Source organism: Trichomycterus rosablanca, chromosome 2, assembly GCF_030014385.1.
Source record: "Trichomycterus rosablanca isolate fTriRos1 chromosome 2, fTriRos1.hap1, whole genome shotgun sequence".
Lineage (NCBI taxonomy): Eukaryota > Metazoa > Chordata > Actinopteri > Siluriformes > Trichomycteridae > Trichomycterus > Trichomycterus rosablanca.
In genome coordinates, this window is record NC_085989.1 from 62,019,064 (window position 1) to 62,041,264 (window position 22,201).

General features: G+C 39.3%; 1 protein-coding gene across 1 annotated transcript; it reads right to left on the bottom strand.

Moving 5' to 3' along the window:
- Positions 1-655: 655 nt before the first annotated feature.
- LOC134303169 (GTPase IMAP family member 6-like) lies at positions 656-22,020 on the bottom strand. The gene is made up of 4 exons (XM_062988498.1): positions 21,366-22,020; positions 4,771-5,013; positions 2,740-2,831; positions 656-748 (listed from the first exon to the last, which is right to left on the bottom strand). The coding sequence occupies exons 1-4, from the start codon at positions 22,018-22,020 to the stop codon at positions 656-658; spliced, it is 1,083 nt and encodes a 360-aa protein (XP_062844568.1).
- Positions 22,021-22,201: the final 181 nt, after the last annotated feature.

The window sequence follows — 22,201 nt, forward strand, 5'->3', positions numbered from 1 at the left end:
GAAGGAAATTAGTAGAGTCCCAGTAGCATTGTACATTAAATCAAATCAAATACACACTATAAAGAAAACAAATTACAACAATATAAATCTAGAATTCTAGAAAGTTATGATTGTTTATATTATGTAGAACCCTAATACCACTCTAATAATCTATAGAATAATAAATAATCATTGTTTATATTATGTAGAACCCTAATACCACTCTAATAATCTTTATAATATTAACTAATGATTGTTTATATTATATAGAACCATAGCATCATTATAATAATCTATATATTACACCACTAGTTCACAAACATTTTGTCTGTGTGATGATGCTAGTCTGCTCTTGGCCTGGTGTATTTTAGGAGGGCAGGTAAAATGGGGTAACAGTTCTGTTATGGTAGTTTAGTCCTGGCCGGGTGTGGTTTAGGAGGGACTGGTGGAAGGAGGTTAGGTGGTGAGAGGGTTGATCTGGTAATGTTTCGTTATAGACTATAATACATGTTCTCAATGTTTTTATGATGATTGTTATTTATAATTACCTATAAACTTTATATAAAATCCATAATTATTTAAACATGATTGTAGCATTGAGTGTAGCATTGTTGCTATATGAAAGTGTAATCTGCAGGTCACATCATTAAAATGTATAAATTCATCCAATTTATTGTCACATCTTGTGGAACACATCTCCTCCTGGTTGCTCCCTCCACTTCAGAGTGATGTTCTGTTCCATCCCATGTTCCTTCAGTTTCTGCAGGATCTGAGGAACAGAAGATGATTTTTCCAGCAGCAGATGTCATTTGTCCTCTTTAAGTAAGATTAAATCCTCCAGGTTCAAGATGCTTTTGCTAAATTTAAATGCTAATAAATGCTCATTTCTCCATGTGGTTAGGTCTATAAAATGAGGGAGCCATTCTGAAACAGGTAACTAGTAGGGATGTAACGATGCACCACAATATAGTTAATAACCGATTGAAAAATTCCATGATTCAAATCAACTAAGATGTAAAATGAATCGATATTCACTTTAAACAGCAGAGGGCGCTGGCGCTATACACCTTGCCTGGTTGACGTCACTCTAGCTATACGCCTGGTTGCCAGAATCAGAGTTTTTCAGCCAAATTGGGCTTAATTCATAATTGTTTGCATCGTTTGTACCTACCTCAGAAATAAAATGACGTTCATTATTTAGATCAATAAAAGATGATCACCAATACAGGATTTTATTTTATTTAAAGAGAAATAATATAAGGAAATAATTTATCATAATTTATCTTCATTATCAGTTTAAAAAATCAGGACTAAATCGTTTTGTGAACCCAGTATCTTGAATCGCATTGCATTGTGGGTAGAGTGTATTATTACATCTCTAGTAACAACATAAAATATCCAATCACATGGTTAGATAGTTCTTTATCTTTCAGTAACTATACAGATAAATTACAATCAGATTTTACTCACTCTGCTAAATGAGTTTTGTTTAAACGACTATTTTTCTACTGGTTGATGATTCAGTTTACAGACCAGCTAATGATAGTTCCTTTACGAAGCTTGTTGTCCATCATCCAGCACTTATTATAAATGCTCAGTTCAGGACACGTCACTGCTCTTAAACAATCATCACAATAGAAATTGATGTATGTTCATTTTTTAAAATATATTTTCTTTATGCTTCTTCTCACTTTGTAGGCGTCCAATTGCCCGCTTGCGCCACACTTCCTCTCCACCAATGCCGATCCCCGCTCTGATTGAGGAGAACGAAGCTTACCCCACGCCCCCTCCGACACGTGTGCAGCAGCCGTATGCATTTTATCACCTACACTTTGACGAGTGCAGTGCAGTGCACACCCTGACAGCACTCTTTTCTCATCTCTGTGCAGGCGCCATCAATCAGTCAGCAGAGGTCGTAATTGCACCAGTTATGAGAGAGAGACCCCATCCGGCTCATATCTGAACAGCAGACCAATCGTTGTTCATGTGGCCACTCAGCCTCAGCCAGCAGGCAGAGCGGAGACTCGATACGATGTACTCGAGATCCAGCTCTGGTTCCAGCATGTGTTTTTAGTGCTGCGCCACCTGAACGGCCCGATGTATGTCGTAGACGTTTCTTGGCCAGTCTCTGCTGGACATCCTACACTTACAGACTTAAATACAGCCGGTATCTGCATCAGGATTTCCCTTCCTGTTCAACTGAACAATTAAACATTGCTCCTCTTAATTTCAGTCTCAATTTAATTCTTATCATTTCTGTTTTATAAAGTGTTTTATAAACATATTTATTGATATTTGTACATTTTTCTTAGCTAGATAGAGAGAGATAGATATATACTTTATTGATCCCAAAGGAAATTAGAGTCCCAGTAGCACTGTACATCACATCTAATACACATTATAAGAAATATAAATTCGAAAAAAAAGTACAAACACTTTTGACAGATTGAAAGTTACCTGAGTTATACATATACTGCATGGCTACAGAGCAGTTATTTATGGTGAGAATGAATTGAGTGTAGATAAGCAAAATAAACAGATGGAATGGAGTTAGAAAGTGCACGAAGGTGCAGTTCCAAGTATACAGTATATGGTACAGATTAAATATAGAATAAATATTAAATATAAAGTGATAAGTGATAGTATTACACATTGGATTGGGCCAGCAAAGCCATAACTACAGGTACATTAGTCGACAGCTAGTCGACTACTTCAGGACCATCGTGTACTGATTCTATGTTCTTGAAGGATAAAACTCACCATTTGTAGGAGTGCTGCCTTTACTGCAGGATCGTTCATGTTCTGATCCGACTGAACCTCAAACCTCAGGATCTGGATCTGACCTGTTATAACTGTTCATAAACAAAACAGACCCGATTTCTGTTATAACTGTTCATAAACAAAACAGACCCGATTTAAGCTCAATGTGTGAGTGTGATTGCAGCTCAGCAGTGGTCGAGTACGTGGTGGCTTAAATACTTGTTGTCATGTTAAGCACTAGGGCGTTGCTGGGTGATTGCTAAGGTTCTGCTACACAATTGCCTAGGTGGTTGCTAAGTTGTTGCTAGTCAGTTGCAATGCTAACAGGCCGATTGCTAAGGGCTTGTTAGGCAGGTGCTTGTTTCCAAGGTGGTTGCCAAGTTGTTACTTATGGTCAGTAAGATGTTGCTAGATGGTTGCCAAGGTACACTAAATGGTTGCTGTAAGGGGGCGGTGTGTGGTGAATAATAAAGAAAATGTGACTGTTTATATATTATTGACTTCCTGATACTGTACCGGCTCAGTCATTGAACAATTCGAAGACTGAGCACCACGCTGCTGGGAACACGTATTATTATAGCAGTAAACTCAGGTGCTGCAAATCTTCGCTGATGAGCGCGGTGGTCTGTGGGAAACGCAGTTATTCCAAACTACGGCGTGTCGACGGGCACAGTAGCGGCAGAAGCTGCTCCTTTCGTTACATGTTGCTAAGGAGTTGTTAAGTGGTCCTTAAGGTGTTGTAGGATATAGGGCGGTTGTAGCCTAGCGGTTAGGGTACTGGACTAGTAATCACAAGCTGGTTCAAGCCCCACCACTGCCAGGTTGCCACTGTTGGGCCCTTAAACAAAACCTTAACCTTCAATTGCTCAGAATGTATACTGTTCCTGTACTGTAGGCACTGATGGTCTGTAACGCGTTACTTAGTAACAGTGGTTACTAAGTGGTTACCAGTGGTTGCCATGGCCACCATAAAGTAATCTTCGGCCACCCCTCTGACCCCCCCACCAATTTTTTTGCGGAAGCATTTCTGCAGGCAGGAGCAGCGCACCTCAGATGAGTAGTTCTTCACCAAAACAGTGCAGTAACACACTCAACATAAATGTCAACCACCAACACAATTACAGAAGTAGTGCTATTTATTATTATGTAGTATTCATGGTGTGCTACGAGTAAAAGCGCCAGCTGGCTCTGCGCATTCCAGTGTTGCCAGATTGGGCGATTATCCGCCAAATTGGGCGCATTTAGTTGGAAAACAATTTAATAGCAGGTAAATAACACTTCTATTTAAAAGAAAATCTTCCGTTTTAAGAAGCTCCAGCATTGTAGAAGGCTATTAAAAGTAAAGTCAATTTTCAATGCTGATTTAGCGTAATAGTGTTGGTCAGTCTGTATCATATTCTTGAAAGAAAATTAAAATTTGTTTTCCATGCATTCACACTAGCATGTTCTGGGATTCAACTGAGTCTTATCAGTACACACAAGTTGGCAGCCAAATAATAAAGTATTGCAAAGGAATATCTTTGAAATATTCCGCATTATATAACTAATAAAGTAACTTGTAATCTAACTTAGTTACTTTTAAAATCAAGTAATCCATAAAGTAACTAAGTTACTTTTTAAAGGAGTAATCAGTAATCAGATTACTTTTTCAAAGTAACTAAGCCATCACTGACTGTAGGTCACTTTGGATGAAAGCATCCGCTAAATGCTGAACATGTAAATGATATGGGGGTGATTGTTTGGGTGTTTATGGGCGGTTGCTTTGGTAATGGGTTGCTTGCTAAGGTATAACTAGGTGGTTGCCAATGTGTACTGGGGTAAATAAGCTGTTGCTTGTGGGTGTATCAGGTTGCTAGGGTGCCGGAAGGTGGTTGCTATAGAGTTCTAGACGGCTGCTAGGGTGTAAGCTAGTATGAATGAGATAAGTGTAAAACTCACTTCTGTGACAGAAGAAAGGTTTGATGTTTGAGCACTGAGCGTTAGCAGCCTGAAGATTAGATAAACAACCACAATCTTTCAATGCTAGGCTACTATCAGGTTGTCCAGGCTTCCAGGTGATGCTGGTCGGGTTGGTCTGATCTACCCACTTCCAGGTGATCCTGGACAGACCAAACCAGGTCCAGTCAGGGATCATTCCAGATATAATAGATTGTTCAGTTGAATCCCGTGAGCTGGCCAGGTCGGTGTGATACAGTCTGCAGTATCTCTGAGCCTCAAACCAGTTCAGTAAGGTGGAGCTGATGTGGATGTACCTGCTGGTACTAGTGTTCCTCTCTGTCAGATAAAAAAACACACATCGGTAAAATATTCCTCATTGGTGATTGACTACAGCTACTGCTTGACTGGAGTAAATAAGAAGTAAATGGAACAGTGGTCTCTCGTAAAGCTCAGGGTTGTTATGCTGCCCGATATGTTAACGTATTGTTTGTTGCACACTAGTCGCTCTGTCCCTCTGCCCTCGCTTCTGCCCTCCTCTCACTTTCTGCAGTAGGTTCTTGTTCGATGGATCGCTATTCTGTGTAGAGGTTTGGACAGGGGAGATTTAATGCATGTGGGCCCCGAATAATTGAGGGCCCCAGATTGGCTGTTTCATTTTTTTTTTTTTTTTTTCTTAGTTATTTTGGTTAATAAAAACAGGGAAGCTTATAAACCAGTGATTTTGTAAATCATTTACACGTTATTCATTTTTCTGCCAGCGAGGAGCGGTCTTTTTCCAAACTTGCAATAGTTAAAAATAAACTGTGATCTGCTACGCATCAAGAAAGAGTGAGCCACTGGACTCTGATGTCTATCGAGAATGACATTATAAGAAATCTGGATTTTAAGGACATTTTTAGAGACTTCTCACTCCAGAAAAGTAAAAGGAAAGAATTCTAACGGCAGGCTCAGATGTTTTCTATTTTTCATGTTAGATCAGCACTGTTCAGTCTTGTTGTCGCGTGTGTTGTGAAATGATGAGACTGTAGACCTGGGTACTCTTCCTGATTCCATATTTACATCCTTATTATTTTATTGAATCTGCATCTAATGTTTTGAGCTGTTGATTGTTGTCTGTGTGCTATCGCTTTGTTTTCTGTCCTTACTATGGTTTGGGTAACATGGCTGTATCAGTTCAGAAGGAACTCTGTTGTCTTGCGTTGTGTACTGATTTTATAAAAACAACAGCCAATCAATGCTGCGGCTTCATGAGCAGAAGCAGGAGTTAAAGAGCAGTCTGGATTATCCTTTTCATCTCTGGCCTTTTCCAAAGACCTGGAATACGTAGATCTGATTCCTCTGACCACAATACACGTTTCCACTGTGTGATGGTCCATCCTAGATGCCTCCAAACCCAGAGAATTCGACGCCGCTTCTGGACATGGTTACCACACGGCTTCTTTGCATTTTTATTTTTATTTTTCCCATACTGCCCAATCTTTTTATCTGGTTGTACAAAATACTACACATCGATGCATTTTGAGTTACCAGGTTATCACCACCTTTCTCTTTAAACACAGTCGTAACAGGATGTAAATATAAACTTTCATCATATTCTGATAGAAACTTTCTCATTATAGTCAGATGTTATCCAGTAAAACAGGTCTGACATGATTTATAAGCTGCTTGAAATGTTGTTGTCCACAGTCAAGTGAGCTTCTACATCTGTTTATTAGGACAAACTTTTGGAAGCAGCTTAGCATAAGCATTTTGTTTTACTTAGGCACAATACCACTGTTCCCTGTATGTAACTGACATTATAGAACTTCCTACTTCTATTATTTTTTTACTTATTGACAGTAGTAAGCACATGGTTTGATGTTGTTTAGTAATATGTCTACACTTCGAGATACTTACAATAAAATAAATGTGATTGTAGGAATGAAATGAAACGTATTTTATCAGTATTGTAAAAAACCTGATGGTTAAGTAACTATTACATCATACAAAATAACAAGCCCACTTACCATCATAGCACAGAAAGTGACATGGCCATGCACACCCTGCGTCCTCCCATTTTGCTGCTGTATTTAAAACAACACACTCTTCATTTTTTCCCCAATTGTCCGGCTGACCAGGTTGCCAGTAGCTAAAAGTTCCCGGAGTCTCATTTCTGTAGGACCAGCGCCAGTCATGTGATTGTTTATACACTCCAAACCAGGCGTCACCACTGAACTGGTGTATCTGAGCTTCAGCTTGTAGTTTAACCATGTCAGCATCACTGTGGATGGTAGCCAGGTCGATGTGATGAGCTCTGCAGTAGGCCTGAGCATCACTCCATGTTTCATTCAGCTGGATCAGATAGTATTTATGTCGGACGAGGGAGGCGACTCCTGTGGATCAGAATTAGAGCTTCATGTACAACCTCAAATCAGAAAAAGTTAAGACAGTTTAAAAATTTACTTTTATTCTAATGCAAACAATATAAACCCAAGGGTCTGTCATGGTATGGGGGTGTGTCAGTACCAGGGTCTGTCATGGTATGGGGGTGTGTCAGTACCAGGGTCTGTCATGGTATGGGGGTGTGTAAGTACCAGGGTCTGTCATGGTAAGGGGGTGTGTCAGTACCAGGGTGTATCATGGTATGGGGTGTGTTAGTACCAGGGTGTATCATGGATGGGGGTGTGTCAGTACCAGGGTGTATCATGGTATGGGGGCGTATCAGTACCAGAGTGTATCATGGTAAGGGGGTGTGTCAGTACCAGGGTGTGTCATGGTATGGGGGTGTGTAAGTACCAGGGTCTGTCATGGTATGGGGGTGTGTCAGTACCAGGGTGTATCATGGTATGGGGGCGTATCAGTACCAGAGTGTATCATGGTAAGGGGGTGTGTCAGTACCAGGGTGTGTCATGGTATGGGGGTGTGTCAGTACCAGGTGTATCATGGTATGGGGGTGTGTCAGTACCAGGGTGTGTCATGGTATGAGGGTGTGTCAGTACCAGGGTGTATCATGATATGGGGGTGTGTCAGTACCAGGGTGTGTCATGGTATGGGGGTGTGTCAGTACCAGGGTGTATCATGGTATGGGGGCGTGTCAGTACCAGAGTCTGTCATGGTATGGGGGTGTGTCAGTACAAGGGTGTATTATGGTATAGGGGTGTGTCAGTACCAGGGTGTATCATGGTGTGGGATTGTGTCAGTACCAGGGTGTATCATGGTGTGGGATTGTGTCAGTACCAGGGTGTATCATGGTATGGGGGTGTGTCAGTACCAGGGTCTGTCATGGTATGGGGTGTGTCAGTACCAGGGTGTATCATGGTATGGGGGTGTGTCAGTACCAGGGTGTATCATGGTATGGGGGTGTGTCAGTACCAGGGTGTATCATGGTATGGGGGTGTGTCAGTACCCTTGGTAAAGGTCATTTACACTCTGTGATGCAGCATTAATACAGAAAAGTACGTTGAGATCTTAGAGGAACATCTGCTGCCTTCAACACGTCGTCTTTTCCAGGGACGTCCAGCATTTGACAAGACGATGCAAATCCACCTGCTGCACTTATTACAAAGGCGTAGCTGTGGAAGAAGAGGGTACGGGTACTGAACTGGCCCACCTGCAGTCCTGACCTGTACCCAATAGAGAACGTGTGGAGGATGTTGAAACGACGATGACCCCCCGTACTGCTGCACATCTTAAGACGTGTTTGTAGGAAGAACAAGACAAAATAAAAGCTGAAACACTAAATCACTCGCTCTCCTCGGTGCCAAAACCTCTTTTAAGTGGTGAAAAGAAACGACAACATTACAAAGTGGTAAATGCTTTACTGTCCCAACGTACCAGCCTCCACCTGCCAGTGGATAACTGACTTTCTTACTGGCAGAAAACAGCAGGTGAGGCTGGGAAAGTGTACTTCAGGGGCCCGAACCATCAGCACGGGTGCCCCACAGGGTTGTGTACTCTCCCCACTGCTCTTCTCGCTGTACACAAATGACTGTACCTCCATGGACTCCTCTGTTAAAATCCTGAAGTTTGCAGATGACACTACAGTCATTGGTCTCATCAGTGACAGTGATGAGTCTGCTTATAGACGGGTGGTTGATCAGGTTGTCCTCTGAAGCAGTCAGAACAATCTGGAGCTGAACACAGCAAAAACAGTGGAGATGACCGTGGACTTCAGGAGGAGCCCCCCAACCCTGCCTACTCACCATCCTAGACAGAACTGTGATGGCTGTGGAGTCCTACAAGTTCCTGGGCACAACGATCTCCAAGGACCTGAAGTGGGACAGCAACATCAACCCCATCATCAAGAGGGCTCAGCAGAGGATGTGCTTCCTGTACCAGCTGAGGAAGTTCAACCTACCCCAAGAGCTGATGGTGCAGTTCTACACAGCCATCATAGAGTCCATCGTCACCACATCCATCACAGTGTGGGGCAGCACTGTCACAAAACATGACACCAAGAGACTGCAGCGCATCATCAAGTCTGCAGAGAGGACCATCGGTGTAAAGCTGCCCACACTGCTGGACCTGCATGCCTCCAGAACCAGGAAGCGTGCAGAGAAAATCATCACTGACCCGTCTCACCCTGGTCATCACCTGTTTCGGTGCCTTCCATCAGGCCGACGCTTCAGCCACATGAAGACCCGAACGACCAGGCTACAGAGAAGCTTTTATCCAAACTCCATTATGCTCATGAACATTTGAACACTACTGTACTGTTAATACTCGGGACACTTGCACATCAAAACTACCTATTTAATTTATTTAATAGCCTACACAGGATTTTCACCTTTACTTCCATTTCATATTTATATATTTTTATATTTTCTATAGTTTTTATATTGCACAAAACTGCACCTTTTTAAAATTACAATGTAAATTGCACATGCTAAATGTTTACAATGTTTTCTATGTTTACAGGTATGAATGTGTGTGTTAGAGAGAGAGTGAGCTGTGTGAATAAGATTGTCTTTACTGTATTTTTCGTGCACTGCAAGCATCTGTGTAACCAAAAACAAATTCCTTGTATGTGTGAGCTTACTTGGCCAATAAAGCCCGATTCTGATTCTGATTCTGATTCTTATTTTGGAATGTGTTGCAGGTCTGAAATGCAGGAATGGATGTTTAATAATAAATGAAATGAAGTTGAGCAGATAAAAGATGAAATATCTCAGCTTCATCCTGTCTGACATCAAATACAAGTCAGTGTAAGAAACTCTGTTTTTATTTTTATTTACATTTTCCATCCTGTCCCAACTTTTTCTGATTTGGGGTTGTAGTTTCACCAAGCTGAAGTCCATTCACTTCACCTTATCAGCTCACCATTTATTCTAATGGAAGTTTATTAGTATTGTAATGAACTGACTAAAGGAACAGAGATTGGGTAGAATGGTGGAGCAGAATTTGGGCTGATTGAAGGTGAGCAGTACAGACAATATAAAAGAACTTTTTGGGATGAGGGGAGTTTTTTTTGTTTGGAGCGCTATGTCGGCAGACTGTAGAGACTGATGAAGAGTGCCGGAGTCGACGACGGGTCAACGAGAGCGGGTGAAAGTAAAGACTGTGAGTCGTTGGTGAAGGAATCACGAGTTGGTAACACGGGGAGATTTCCGGACCACGTGAGACGCCGTGTTGAGGCTGGCTGCGGTTGTAATGCCAAGGTTTCCGAACTCTTGAGAATCTGGATATGGAGTCAGTCTGCTCCTTTTTAGTGGGACGATTAGTGGGGGTTTGTGTGGTTCTGCTTATGTTTAGTTATTCAGTAATTCCCTCATGGTCACGAACTAGACGAGTAGATTCATTTGTTAAATTAAAATTTAGTGTTGGATGGTCGTCCTCTTATTCCATTTTTATCTCTGGGCTTAAGCCAGTATGTTTTATTTGCTTAATAAAGTTTCCCAGTGTGTGATTTATTTAATATACAGGGTGAGTCAAAAGTCGCAGGACACAAAAGTCTCCGGACACTCTTTTATTTCAGAAACGAAAGGGAAAATGATATGATATGAAATAAAAGAGTGTCCTGAGACTTTTGACTCACCCTGTATATTGCCTGGTTATTATCGTGAATTGCCAGACCTGACTGGGTTAACAAAGGTGGCGGCAGTGCTACGCTATTGTAGTAAAGAAGTTCACCAGAGACACTACAGTATTCTAAATGCTGTTAGCAGTACTCTGATTTTGTGTTGTGCTGCCTGTGCACTGTGAAACAGACCTTTGGTGGTGAAGAGTGAAAAACAATCACACAGAGATCATTTATGTTTCAGTAGCTTCATTTTTTCGGAATCCTGCATTTAATCATTTGAATTGTATATTCATACAGCTGCTTTGATATAGGCTTCACCCCTGCTGATCATTGTGTTCTGCATACAAGATTTGGCACAATTTTTACAATTGGGACAGGCACTAAGAGCACAAGTGCAAACCCCCAACCCCTACAGCCAATCACATCTGTATAGACGTCCGACGAGCTGATAGCACGGCTTAGATTGGAACCCTGGATGGCTGTTTGTTGTATTTGACTTCAGATGATTTTATTGTGTTAAAACTGTACAGTACTTAAATAAAGTTAAATTAAGCTGATCTAAAGTGCACGTTTAAACGTTCCACTGCAGAATGTTCATGTTAGTTAAAGCTCTGAGTTATGCTATAATTGTAATGAGGGTGCGTTGGTATCAGCAGGTGTAACTGGTATGTGGAAGAACCTGCAGAAAATCTTGGTGTGTTTTGTGTACCATTTTCTTTGTACTGGTACATTGTGTATTTTTGTGACGCTAAAGCTTTGCTATGCATTAAATGCTGGGTGTGTTTTGTCACATTTAAACAGGTATTGTTTTTTTATAATGCTAAATGTGGGCGAGCCTTTACAGAATACTGGGTGTGTTTTGTGTACCATTTTCTTTGTATTGGTACATTGTGTATTTTTGTGATGCTTAAGCTCTGCTATGCATTAAATGCTGGGTGTGTTTTGTCACATTTAAACAGGTATAGTTGTAATGTTTGTTTTTATAATGCTAAATGTGGGCGAGCCTTTACAGAATGATGGGTGTGTTTTGTGTTACATGTAGTGCTGCATTATGTGATTTGTATTGCTAAGCTTTGCTGAATGTGGGCGAGCCTTTACTGAATGATGGGTGTGTACTGTATGTTGTATTATTTATACTGCTTTTGTTGCACTGTAATGTTGTGATGCTAAAGTTATGCTAGGCGAGCCTGCTGGGTGTGTTTTGTGTACCATTTTCTTTGTATTGTTACATTGTGTATATTTGTGATACTAAAGATTTTAATGTAAAGCACTTTGGATGACACACGTCTTTTAAATGTGCAATAGAAATAAAGGTGACTTGACTTAAAGCTCTGCTCTGCATTACATGCTGGGTGTGTTTTGTGTACCAGTTATACTGGCACTGTTGCATTGTGTGTTTTGTAATGCCAGAGCTTAATATTGAAGAACCTGAACAGAAAGCTGGGTGTGTGCATCCACACCATAACTATGTCAGTATATAAGATAAAATATGATACGATAAGATAAAATCCTTTATTAATCCACATGGTAAATATAGTTAGAGAAAATAAAGAGTAGAATATGTAGTTACTATTATTCAGCAGTAGGACAAATTTCAGCTATACAGGAAGACTCTATATATACAATATATTTATATGTGTGTAGTATGTAATGTAAAGTCTAATGCAGGGAAAAGGTGAAGGAAAGGGGTGTTGAGGGGAAAGATCTTGAGATATTGAGGTGTTTGGGCTGCTAATCAGTGTGAGGACAGTCTGTGTATTCTGTAGTGGTGTGCGATACTGCAAAATTTGGTATCGATCCGATACCAAGTAAATACAGGGCCAGTATCGCCGATATCGATCCGATACCGATACTTTTTACTTACAAAGCGGTTTATTTACTTTCATGTAGGGAAGGGCAGTGTGTCCTGATTTATGAGGTGAATGTATCATTAATGTGCTTCTGATCTCAGGCTCACTTCCGGTTTCCTGTGGTACGCACGCTGAGACTGTAGCCTAGTTGTTTGTTTGTAGCTATTAGCTAAATAACTTTTTATATACGTATGTTTTAAACGTTAATCTTTCGCGCGTAGTTGATATAGAGTGTTATTTTGTCTATCGTAAAAAAGCGCTTGTGTTTACTAACGTAAATCCGTGCTTGTGAAAACTTTCTGTCCGCACAAAACACGTTTGTGTTTGGATGTTTCTGTATTTTAGCGCTTAAACATATTTGCTTTGTGGAGAGTTAAAGCCGTTTTCTGTCCGTAGGAAGCGCGTTCTGTTTATTTTTTTATTTGTTTTGTACACCAGCGCATAAACACCGTTTTCCTTTAGAATTACAGCCGGTTTTGTCGGAAACAAAGCGCATTTGTGTTTGTTTGTTTTTGTAGTTCAGCACTTAAACACCTTTGTTTTGTGGGGAGTTAAAGCCGTTTTCTGTCCGTAGGAAGCGCGTTCTGTTTATTTATTTTGTACACCAGCGCATAAACACCGTTTTCCTTTAGAATTACAGCCGTTTTGTCCGAACGAAACGCGTTTGTGTTGTTTGGTTGTTGGTTTTATATTCCAGCTCATCATCGCCTGTTTCGTCCGGAATTAAAGCCGTTTTTCTGTGACCACCAGCAGAAGCGCCGGTGTAACCAACATAAACATCAACTCCAACTGATCTTGTAAAGCTAAGTATATTACTTTGTTATTATGGCCCCAGCAGGAGCCCTGTATCCCTGTTCCGAGTGCAACATGTTCCGTTATTCTTTCTCCGTCTTTAGTGATAACTTTACATGTGATAAGTGTAGATTAGTTGTTAGCCTGACGGAGAAGATCTCAGGGTTAGAAGGGCCAATTCGGGCTTTAGAACAGACTACTACTAGAGAGTGCTTAGATTCAGCTGTAGCAGTCCCGAATGCCAGCAGTTCAGGTACAGAACCCCAGACTCCGGCATTAGAGCCCTCACAGCGGGGCGACTGGGTGACGTCTCGGCGACATAGTCGTAGGGCAAAGCACCGACCATCTCAGTTGCACGTGTCCAACAGGTTTTTCCCACTCAGTGAGCCACCCGCTGAGAAGCCTGTTAATGTAAGTGCTCTGGTTATAGGAGATTCTCAGCTCCGACACGTGCGTATTGAAACCCCCATAGAGACACCAGCGACCATAGTCACCTGTATTCCGGGGCCAGGGCGCCTGACATAATAACTTAATTAAAATTAATCTAAATGAGCATCATGAAAACCCTAGTAAGGCTAAACTAAAGTTAGGACTCCTAAACATCAGGTCACTTGCATGCAAAACAGTAATTGTAAATGAAATAATTACAGATAATTGTCTTAGCGCACTTTGTTTAACTGAGACCTGGGCTAGACCTGATGAGTATCTAGGTTTAAATGAAGCATCTCCTCCGGGTTACAGTTATGAACATAAGCCACGTCTGAGTGGTCGTGGTGGAGGAATAGCCACAATTTATGACAAGGACATAGGTCTCACTGTAAAATCAACTCCCATAACAAACTCATTTGAGGTTCTTATCTCTGACATAACCAATAAATGTTCATCTGATAAAACTAGTATGTTTAAGCTGGTTACTGTTTATCGACCCCCTGGTCCTTACTCAGAATTTCTTAACGAATTTGCCGATTTTCTTTCTAAATTAATCGTATCAACTAAAAAAGCTTTAATTGTTGGTGACTTTAATATTTATTATGAGGATAAGTGTAATCCACTCAAAACTGCGTTTGACTCTATTTTAGAATCTTTAGGCATCACCCAAAATGTAACAGGACCCACTCACCGCTGTAAACATACCTTAGATTTAATACTTACTTATGGTATAAACAGTGTCCCTGTCCAATAATATACAGCAACCACATCATTTTAAATGTAAGCGCACTATTACATCTGCAACTGCTGCAGCGTTCATACCCTGCCTACCAGAATTACCAAATATATCAGCATCAGAACCTAAAGAACTAGATCAGGGAACTCAACACCTAGAGACTGTATTGCGCACAACCTTAGATAACGTAGCCCCACTCAAAACTAAACTGATTAGGGAGAAAAAACTTGCTCCATGGTACAATGACCACACATGCGCACTTAAACAAGCAGCACGGAAATTAGAACGTAGGTGGCGTCACACTACACTGGAGGTGTATAAGATTGCTTGGAAAGATGCTCTAACTGAGTATAAACATGCACTTATAAAAGCTAAATCTTTATATTATTCATCCCTAATAGAGAAAAATAAAAACAATCCTAGATTCCTTTTCGAGATAGTGTCCAAATTAACTAAAAACGTTAATGAAACTGAATCTAATATACCACCCGACTGTACCAGCGATGATTTTTTAAAATCCTTTAACGATAAGATAGAAAAAATACGACTTCAGAGTCAGAGTGTGTCACTTACCAATGTTAAGTATGGACTCACTCTGAGCAGCAGTGGTGATAATAGTAACGAGTTAATCCAACTAAATTCCTTTAATCCAATCTCCCAAAACGAACTGTGTTGATTAAATCATCGAAGACATCATCGTGTATACTCGATCCTGTTCCAACTCGTTTACTTAAAGATTTACTCCCAGCTATTGTAGAGCCCCTGCTTACATTAATCAATGCATCCCTTAGCCTTGGGTACGTACCTAAACTGTTTAAAAGTGCCGTTATTAAACCCCTGATTAAAAAACCTAATCTTGATCCACATGTTTTATCTAATTATAGGCCAATTTCAAACCTTCCTTTTGTCTCAAAGATATTAGAAAAAGTCGTTTCCAAACAGTTATGCTCTTATTTGAATGAAAATTGTATTAATGAAAAATTTCAATCAGGATTTAGACCCAACCATAGTACCGAAACCGCATTAATTAGAGTAGTTAACGAGTTGTTAATGTCTTCTGATAATGGATGTGTCTCTTTTCTTGTTCTATTAGATCTTAGTGCAGCGTTTGATACGGTCGATCATAACATTTTACTGGAGAGGCTAGAAAATACAGTAGGTGTTAAAGGACTCGCACTCTCTTGGTTTCAATCATATCTGACTGACCGCTCGCAATTTGTTTATGTAAATAATAAATGCTCGGAAACTACAAAAGTAAACTGTGGTGTTCCACAGGGGTCAGTACTGGGACCGCTATTATTTACACTCTATATGCTTCCACTAGGAGAAATTATTCATAAACATGGCATAAAATTTCACTGCTATGCAGATGACACACATCTGTATATATCAGCCAAACCAAATGATAGACACAATCAGTAAGATAGAAGATTAAAGTGTAAACGACAAAAGTGTAAAAAACTGGATGTCATGTAATTTTCTTTTACTTAATTCAGATAAAACTGAGGTTTTACTTGTTGGCTCTAAAGCTGTGAGGGACGAGTCCTCTAACCTGGTGCTAAACCTAAACACTTTCTCTGTTACTCCTAGCTCTGATGTAAAAAACTTAGGTGTCACACTAGATTCAGATCTTTCCTTTGATACACACATTAATAATATTACTAGAGTTGCTTTCTATCATTTGCGTAATATCTCTAAAATAAGAAATATACTATCTGTTAATGACGCCGAAAAACTGATCCATGCGTTTATAACTTCTCGGTTAGATTATTGTAATGCTCTTCTAACTGGATGCTCTGGTAGATCCATAAACAAACTCCAGTTAGTTCAAAATGCAGCAGCTCGAGTGCTAACTAGAACTAAAAAGTTTGATCATATTAGTCCTGTTCTATCATCTCTTCACTGGCTGCCAGTTAAATTCCGCATTGATTACGAAATACTTTTACTAACCTATAAAGCGCTACATGGTCTGTACCACAGTATCTGAGTGAACTTATTAATCACTACAATCCAGCGCGTCCACTTCGTTCACAAGATGCAGGGTTACTTATAGTTCCTAGAATTAAAAAGATCACGGCTGGTGGAAGAGCGTTTTCTTACAAAGCTCCACAACTCTGGAATAATCTTCCTGCCTCTGTTCGGGATTCGGACACGTCTCAATGTTTAAGTCTAGACTGAAAACATATTTATTTTCTCAGGCTTTTGATTAGTATAGACAAAGGCGCAGAGCTTGGGGGTTCTTGGTCATAGAAACTTGTGGTGATCAGGGATGTTGGGTTGCTGTCGTCCTGCCTTTCTTATCCGATCACTCAGGTTTGATGACGATGGGGAGATGGGCGCTGATGTCCTGTGAAAGCCTTCATGACCTTGTTACCTGCTTGCTCTCCCTTTTAGTTATGCTGTAATAATTAGGGCTGCCGGAGTCTAAAACTCTCTGTAAAACTGTTTTACTCAACTAGCATTGTACATTATTAACTACATTCTTTGTTGTTTTACTCCAAGGGCATTCTGATGGTAACCTGTTTACCCGCCGAGGTTAAGGATTAAAGTCGAGACTGCCGTGACAACGACGCTGCTCCTGCCGGATGTGACGGGTCTGGAGTAATTGCACCAAGAATGACAAGAACTCACTACAGACTTTATTGAAGACTAGAGCGAATAACAACTCTATTATTATAATTTCTTTATTTATTGCCAGTTATAACATTTGGTTCATTTAATTCTGTGTTTGTATGATTTGTGTAAATCGTGTATTTATGTAAAGTTTCCTCCAGACCACCCAAGAAGGACGGGCCCTGCTGAGTCTGGTTCCTCTCAAGGTTTCTTCCTGTAATTTTCAGGGAGTTTTTCCTTGCCACAGTCGCCCTCGGCTTGCTCAACAGGGGTTTTTGTATCTGTTGGTCCTGGATTTTGTAAAGTTGCTTTGAGACAATGTCTATTGTAAAAAGCGCTATACAAATAAAGTTGACTTGACTTAATATTAAGACTTCTATTTTAAAAATTTTGAAATGGTCATTTTACTTCTATATTTTCATATTTGTGTCAGTGTATATATATTTGCGATTTAGTGTGATTATTCTTATTCTATTTTTATATTCTTCTTTTATTCTAGGTTTATTGTTTAATTAATGTTTAATGTTGCACCATGGGTCAGAGAGTAATGCAATTTCAATCCTCTGTATGTCCTGTACATATTGCAGTTTTGACAATAAAGCAACTTCTGACTTTGAGAAGAAGCATATTGGTTCCAATTTTTACTAAATGTGTTTATACTTTATCATTACCATTTTACTTTGTATTTGTTTTGTTAAAAACGTTACAAGATGTTTAAAACTATCAAATAAAACATCTTATTAATTTTTTTTATGTAAAAAGTAACACTAGCTGCTTCAAGTGTTCTGTCTCTATATTTAGATCATTATGATTTCTCAGATTATAGAAAACAAGGATGATCTGAAGATTATTACACTGATAGAGCTGTAAGCCTCATTATTTATCAGTATTACATGCTGTTATACATCAAACACTTATTAAACATTTATAATAACTGAATAATAATATTTATTTATTATCTTTACCACCACCAGGACAGAATTATTATCGTAAATGCTAATGTAAACAATAATGCTAAGCTAAATGCTAACTAGACTGGAACAGTCTGCTAAGAAAAAGAAACCAAAATCTGAAATCTACTAAAACAGTAAACAACAAGATAATATAGAAAATAAAATACAAACATTAAATTCTAAGATATTTCTAGAATATGCTGAAGAGCCACGACAGAGCAATCACACTTAATTAAACACAGTACTGTTGATGCATGCTCAATAATCCAGGTACACAAATCCACAAAGTTGAATCAGTTCATCTGGACACCAGTTTGTTGTAGAGATACGTTTCGTCACTCAATCCGAATGACTTCTTCAGTCTGTTCAGGCCTGGACATGTGCTGGCGTGAGCAGGGGGACCTTGTGTTCCCTGCAGGATTTTAATCCATGGCGGCGTAGTGTGTTACTAACGGTAATCTTTGAGACTGTGGTCCCAGCTCTCTTCAGGTCATTGATCAGGTCCTCCCGTGTGGTTCTGGGCAGATTCCTGACCTTTCTCAGGATCATCCTTACCCCACGAGGTGAGATCTTGCATGGAGCAGCAGACCGAGGAAGATTGAGTCATCTTGTGTTTCCTCCATTTTCTAATAACTGCACCAACAGTTGTTGCCTTCTCACCAAGCTGCTTGCTATTGTCCTGTAGCCCATCCCAGCCTTGTGCAGGTCTACAATTTTGTCCCTGGTGTCCTTAGACAGCTCTTTGGTCTTGGCCATGGTGAAGAGGTAGGAGTGTGATTGATTGAGTGTGTGGACAGGTGTCTTTTATACAGGTTACGAGTTCAAACAGGTGCAATAAATACAGGTAATGAGTGCAGAATAGGAGGAGCTTCTTAAAGAAAAACTAACAGGTCTGTGAGAGCCAGAATTCTTGCTGGTTGGTAGGTGATCAAATACTTATTTCATGCAATAAAATGCAAATTTATTATTTAAAAATCATACAATGTGATTATCTGGAATTTTATTAGATTCTGTCTCTCACAGTTGAAGTGTCCCTACAATAAAAATTACAGGCCTCTCCATTCTTTGTAGGTGGGAAAACTTGCAAAATCGGCAGTGTATCAAATATTTATTTTCCTCACTGCATGTACTTGTTTACTCTGCACAATGACAATAAAGTTGAATCTAATCTACAGACAAAGAACAAACATGTATTTAAAGCAGAAACAAACACAGGCTCTGCACAAGATAGGATTTTTCTGAAACTTGCAATGCATTCACAGTGTGAATCTTCCCTGTATTTTTTTTCCCTTTCATAATAAATCTTTTTAAATTCTTTTTTCTCATGTAAGTGTTGTTTGAATTTGGGCTACATTTAAGGCAAGGTAGCAACATTTTCATAATCTACATCATAAATATTAATATCTGTGCTGTCTTATACTTTACCCAGTAGCACTTCCCGAAGAACGAAGAGCCATTTTTTTGAACGGCTCTTTAAAAGGAACGAAACCAAAAGATCCGACTCCCTTCAATGAGCCATAATTCCCATCACTATGAGAGAGAAATATAAATTCTGTTTTAAATATTCCTGAATAATAATCCTGAGGTGTGCATTGGCCAATCACAGAAATGTCCCTCCCCCTGTATAAACCGTAATAAAAAAAGTACTAGTGAATGAGTGCGAGTTTGAGAAAGGGTCGAAAAAGTGTAAAGGAGGTGCAGAAAAAGTGCAGAAAACTGGACAACCTGTTACTTAGGGTACTTCCTAACAGTACAAAATATTTCTTGTAACAGAATAATAAGTAGTTATCTAAGCTACTGTTGGATACCAGGGCACTACATTGGGTGGTGGATATAATGTAGTATATTTTCTTTAGTTTCTGCTCCTCAGTAAAAGTAAACACTATCTTGTCCTCTATAATACAGAAAGGAAAATGCAGTTGTTCAGGACATGTTTTAGAGTGATTGTTATGCTAATTTGGAACAAATGTGAATCACGTTTGAATAAAAGTGCAAAAAAAGTATATTTACCAGTGTTAAAAATTTAAAGACTGAAGACGTTTAACGATATATATATATATATATATATATATATATATATATATATATATCGTTAAACGTCTTCAGTCTTTCAATCATCAGTCCCTATCATCAGCATTTATTACCATTAGTTATGTGTGATAATTATATATTTGGATCAGAATCTCACTTAAAATGGTGGAATACCCTACGTAGTGCAGTTCACATGAACAGCCGGGGTGAATGGAACACTCCTACAGAATCGGTGCTGATGGTTGAAAGAGCACTTTCTGAACCAATCAGAGCTTCTGATTGTAATTGTTAGTAAGAAATGCTGTTATTTGCGTCACACAGATGACGTGGTAATGAAACGCTCGATCGGCTTTCTAACGACTTCCTGTTTTACTTCACAACCGGGAAAAGTTTGGAGGTTTTTATTTATAAGCACATTTACAAAATAACGGATTCTATTCCTAATGGGACACACGCTTATAAATGTAATAGCATCTGGAAGAACAGAAGCTAAGGTAAGCAGCGGTTATGATTGTTTTTGCTGTGTTTGGGATTTTGGCCGCTGATTTATCGAGCGCTTTTGTTATGTAATGAAAACAAAACGTATCAGTTGAAGCTTTTAACTGGAACCTTCTTGTTACAGAAATTACATTCATTTACACAATGAGGAGGAAAGTAAAGACACGAAGTAAAACGGCTAAATACACTCGCTAATCTGTTTTTTATCTGAACTTTGTGAACATATTATTTTGCAGACAGTATTACTGTATATGTGCATGTTGTGATGACAAATAATTAATAATATAGACTACAAATTAAGTAGATTAATAACTCGTCCTGCCCAGTGTTGTTTTATGTTTATAACATGTAATAACGAATGTGTGATTATTGTAGTTAGTACAATAGCACAATAAAGTTCAGAACACAGTTTAATAAAAGTTAAAATTAGATGTTAATGTGATGATTAAATAGTTTGATTTTTTATTTTAATTTATATTAATAAGTGTTGAAATTAATATTAGTTTGAAATTACACACAAACACATTAAAAAAAATTATTTCTACAGTTTACAAGATCATTTATGAAAATAATAAGTGTTTAATTTAAATTAAATTAAACCAAATTAAAAATGATAATATAAACTAGAGGTGCATTTCCTGCTCCCATTGAAGCACCACAATCCACTTTCTTCATAAATCCCAGTTACCACCTTAAAAAGCTCTTTATTCTCCCTAACACCAGTCCCACAGCCACCCAACCAGTAGTTGCTGCTGACGATGTCATAGCCCCCACTACAGCTAAAACACCCGCTGCAACTAAAAAGAATTTCTTATTGTTCTCCCAGAATTCTTTCACGGTTGAGCGCTGTGCTTCCTCATACATTTCATTAGTGTAAAATCCTCCATTCCGCTGCACCATGCTGTCTATCTTCTGCAGAAGTTCAGTGACCTGTTGTCTGTTCTGTGGTTCTTTATTATTAAAGATGTGAAATCTTCCTCCACACTGATCTAAAATCCATCTAATCTGTTCATATCTGCTTCTGTTTAGATCTTTTTCACCATCTTCTATCTGATCACTATGTGTGAAGAGAAGAATGGTGTAATCCATCACACGTTTACCAAAAACCTTCTGTAAGCTCCTAATTACATCTTCCTCCTCTGTGAACCTCCCAAACTCTACAACCAGAATGAAAGCATGAACTCCTGGTTCTGACAGGGTCACACTTCTGCACAACTGCAGCGCTAACTCATCATGTGACGTTGTGTTAAAGAATCCTGGTGTATCAACCACACGTACACGGTTTCCTCCTATCACAGCTTCAGCACGTTCAGTGATTTCTGTTACAGAATCTAAAGATCGTTCTGATCTAAATACATCGTTTCCCAGGATGGTGTTTCCTGTTGCGCTCTTCCCAGCACCAGTCTTCCCAATCAGCACGATCCTCCGTTCCTCCTGGTCCATTTCAGCAGATCTGATCTCTGGATCTCTTACTGGAGCTGTTAGTACCAGACAAGATAATATTAATTACACACAATAATGTATTTACACATACACACAATTTTTTACATTTGTTCATTTTTAATATCTGTTCATGAATCTTATATATTGTTCGTATGTGTACATAATTTTGGGGACAAACTCT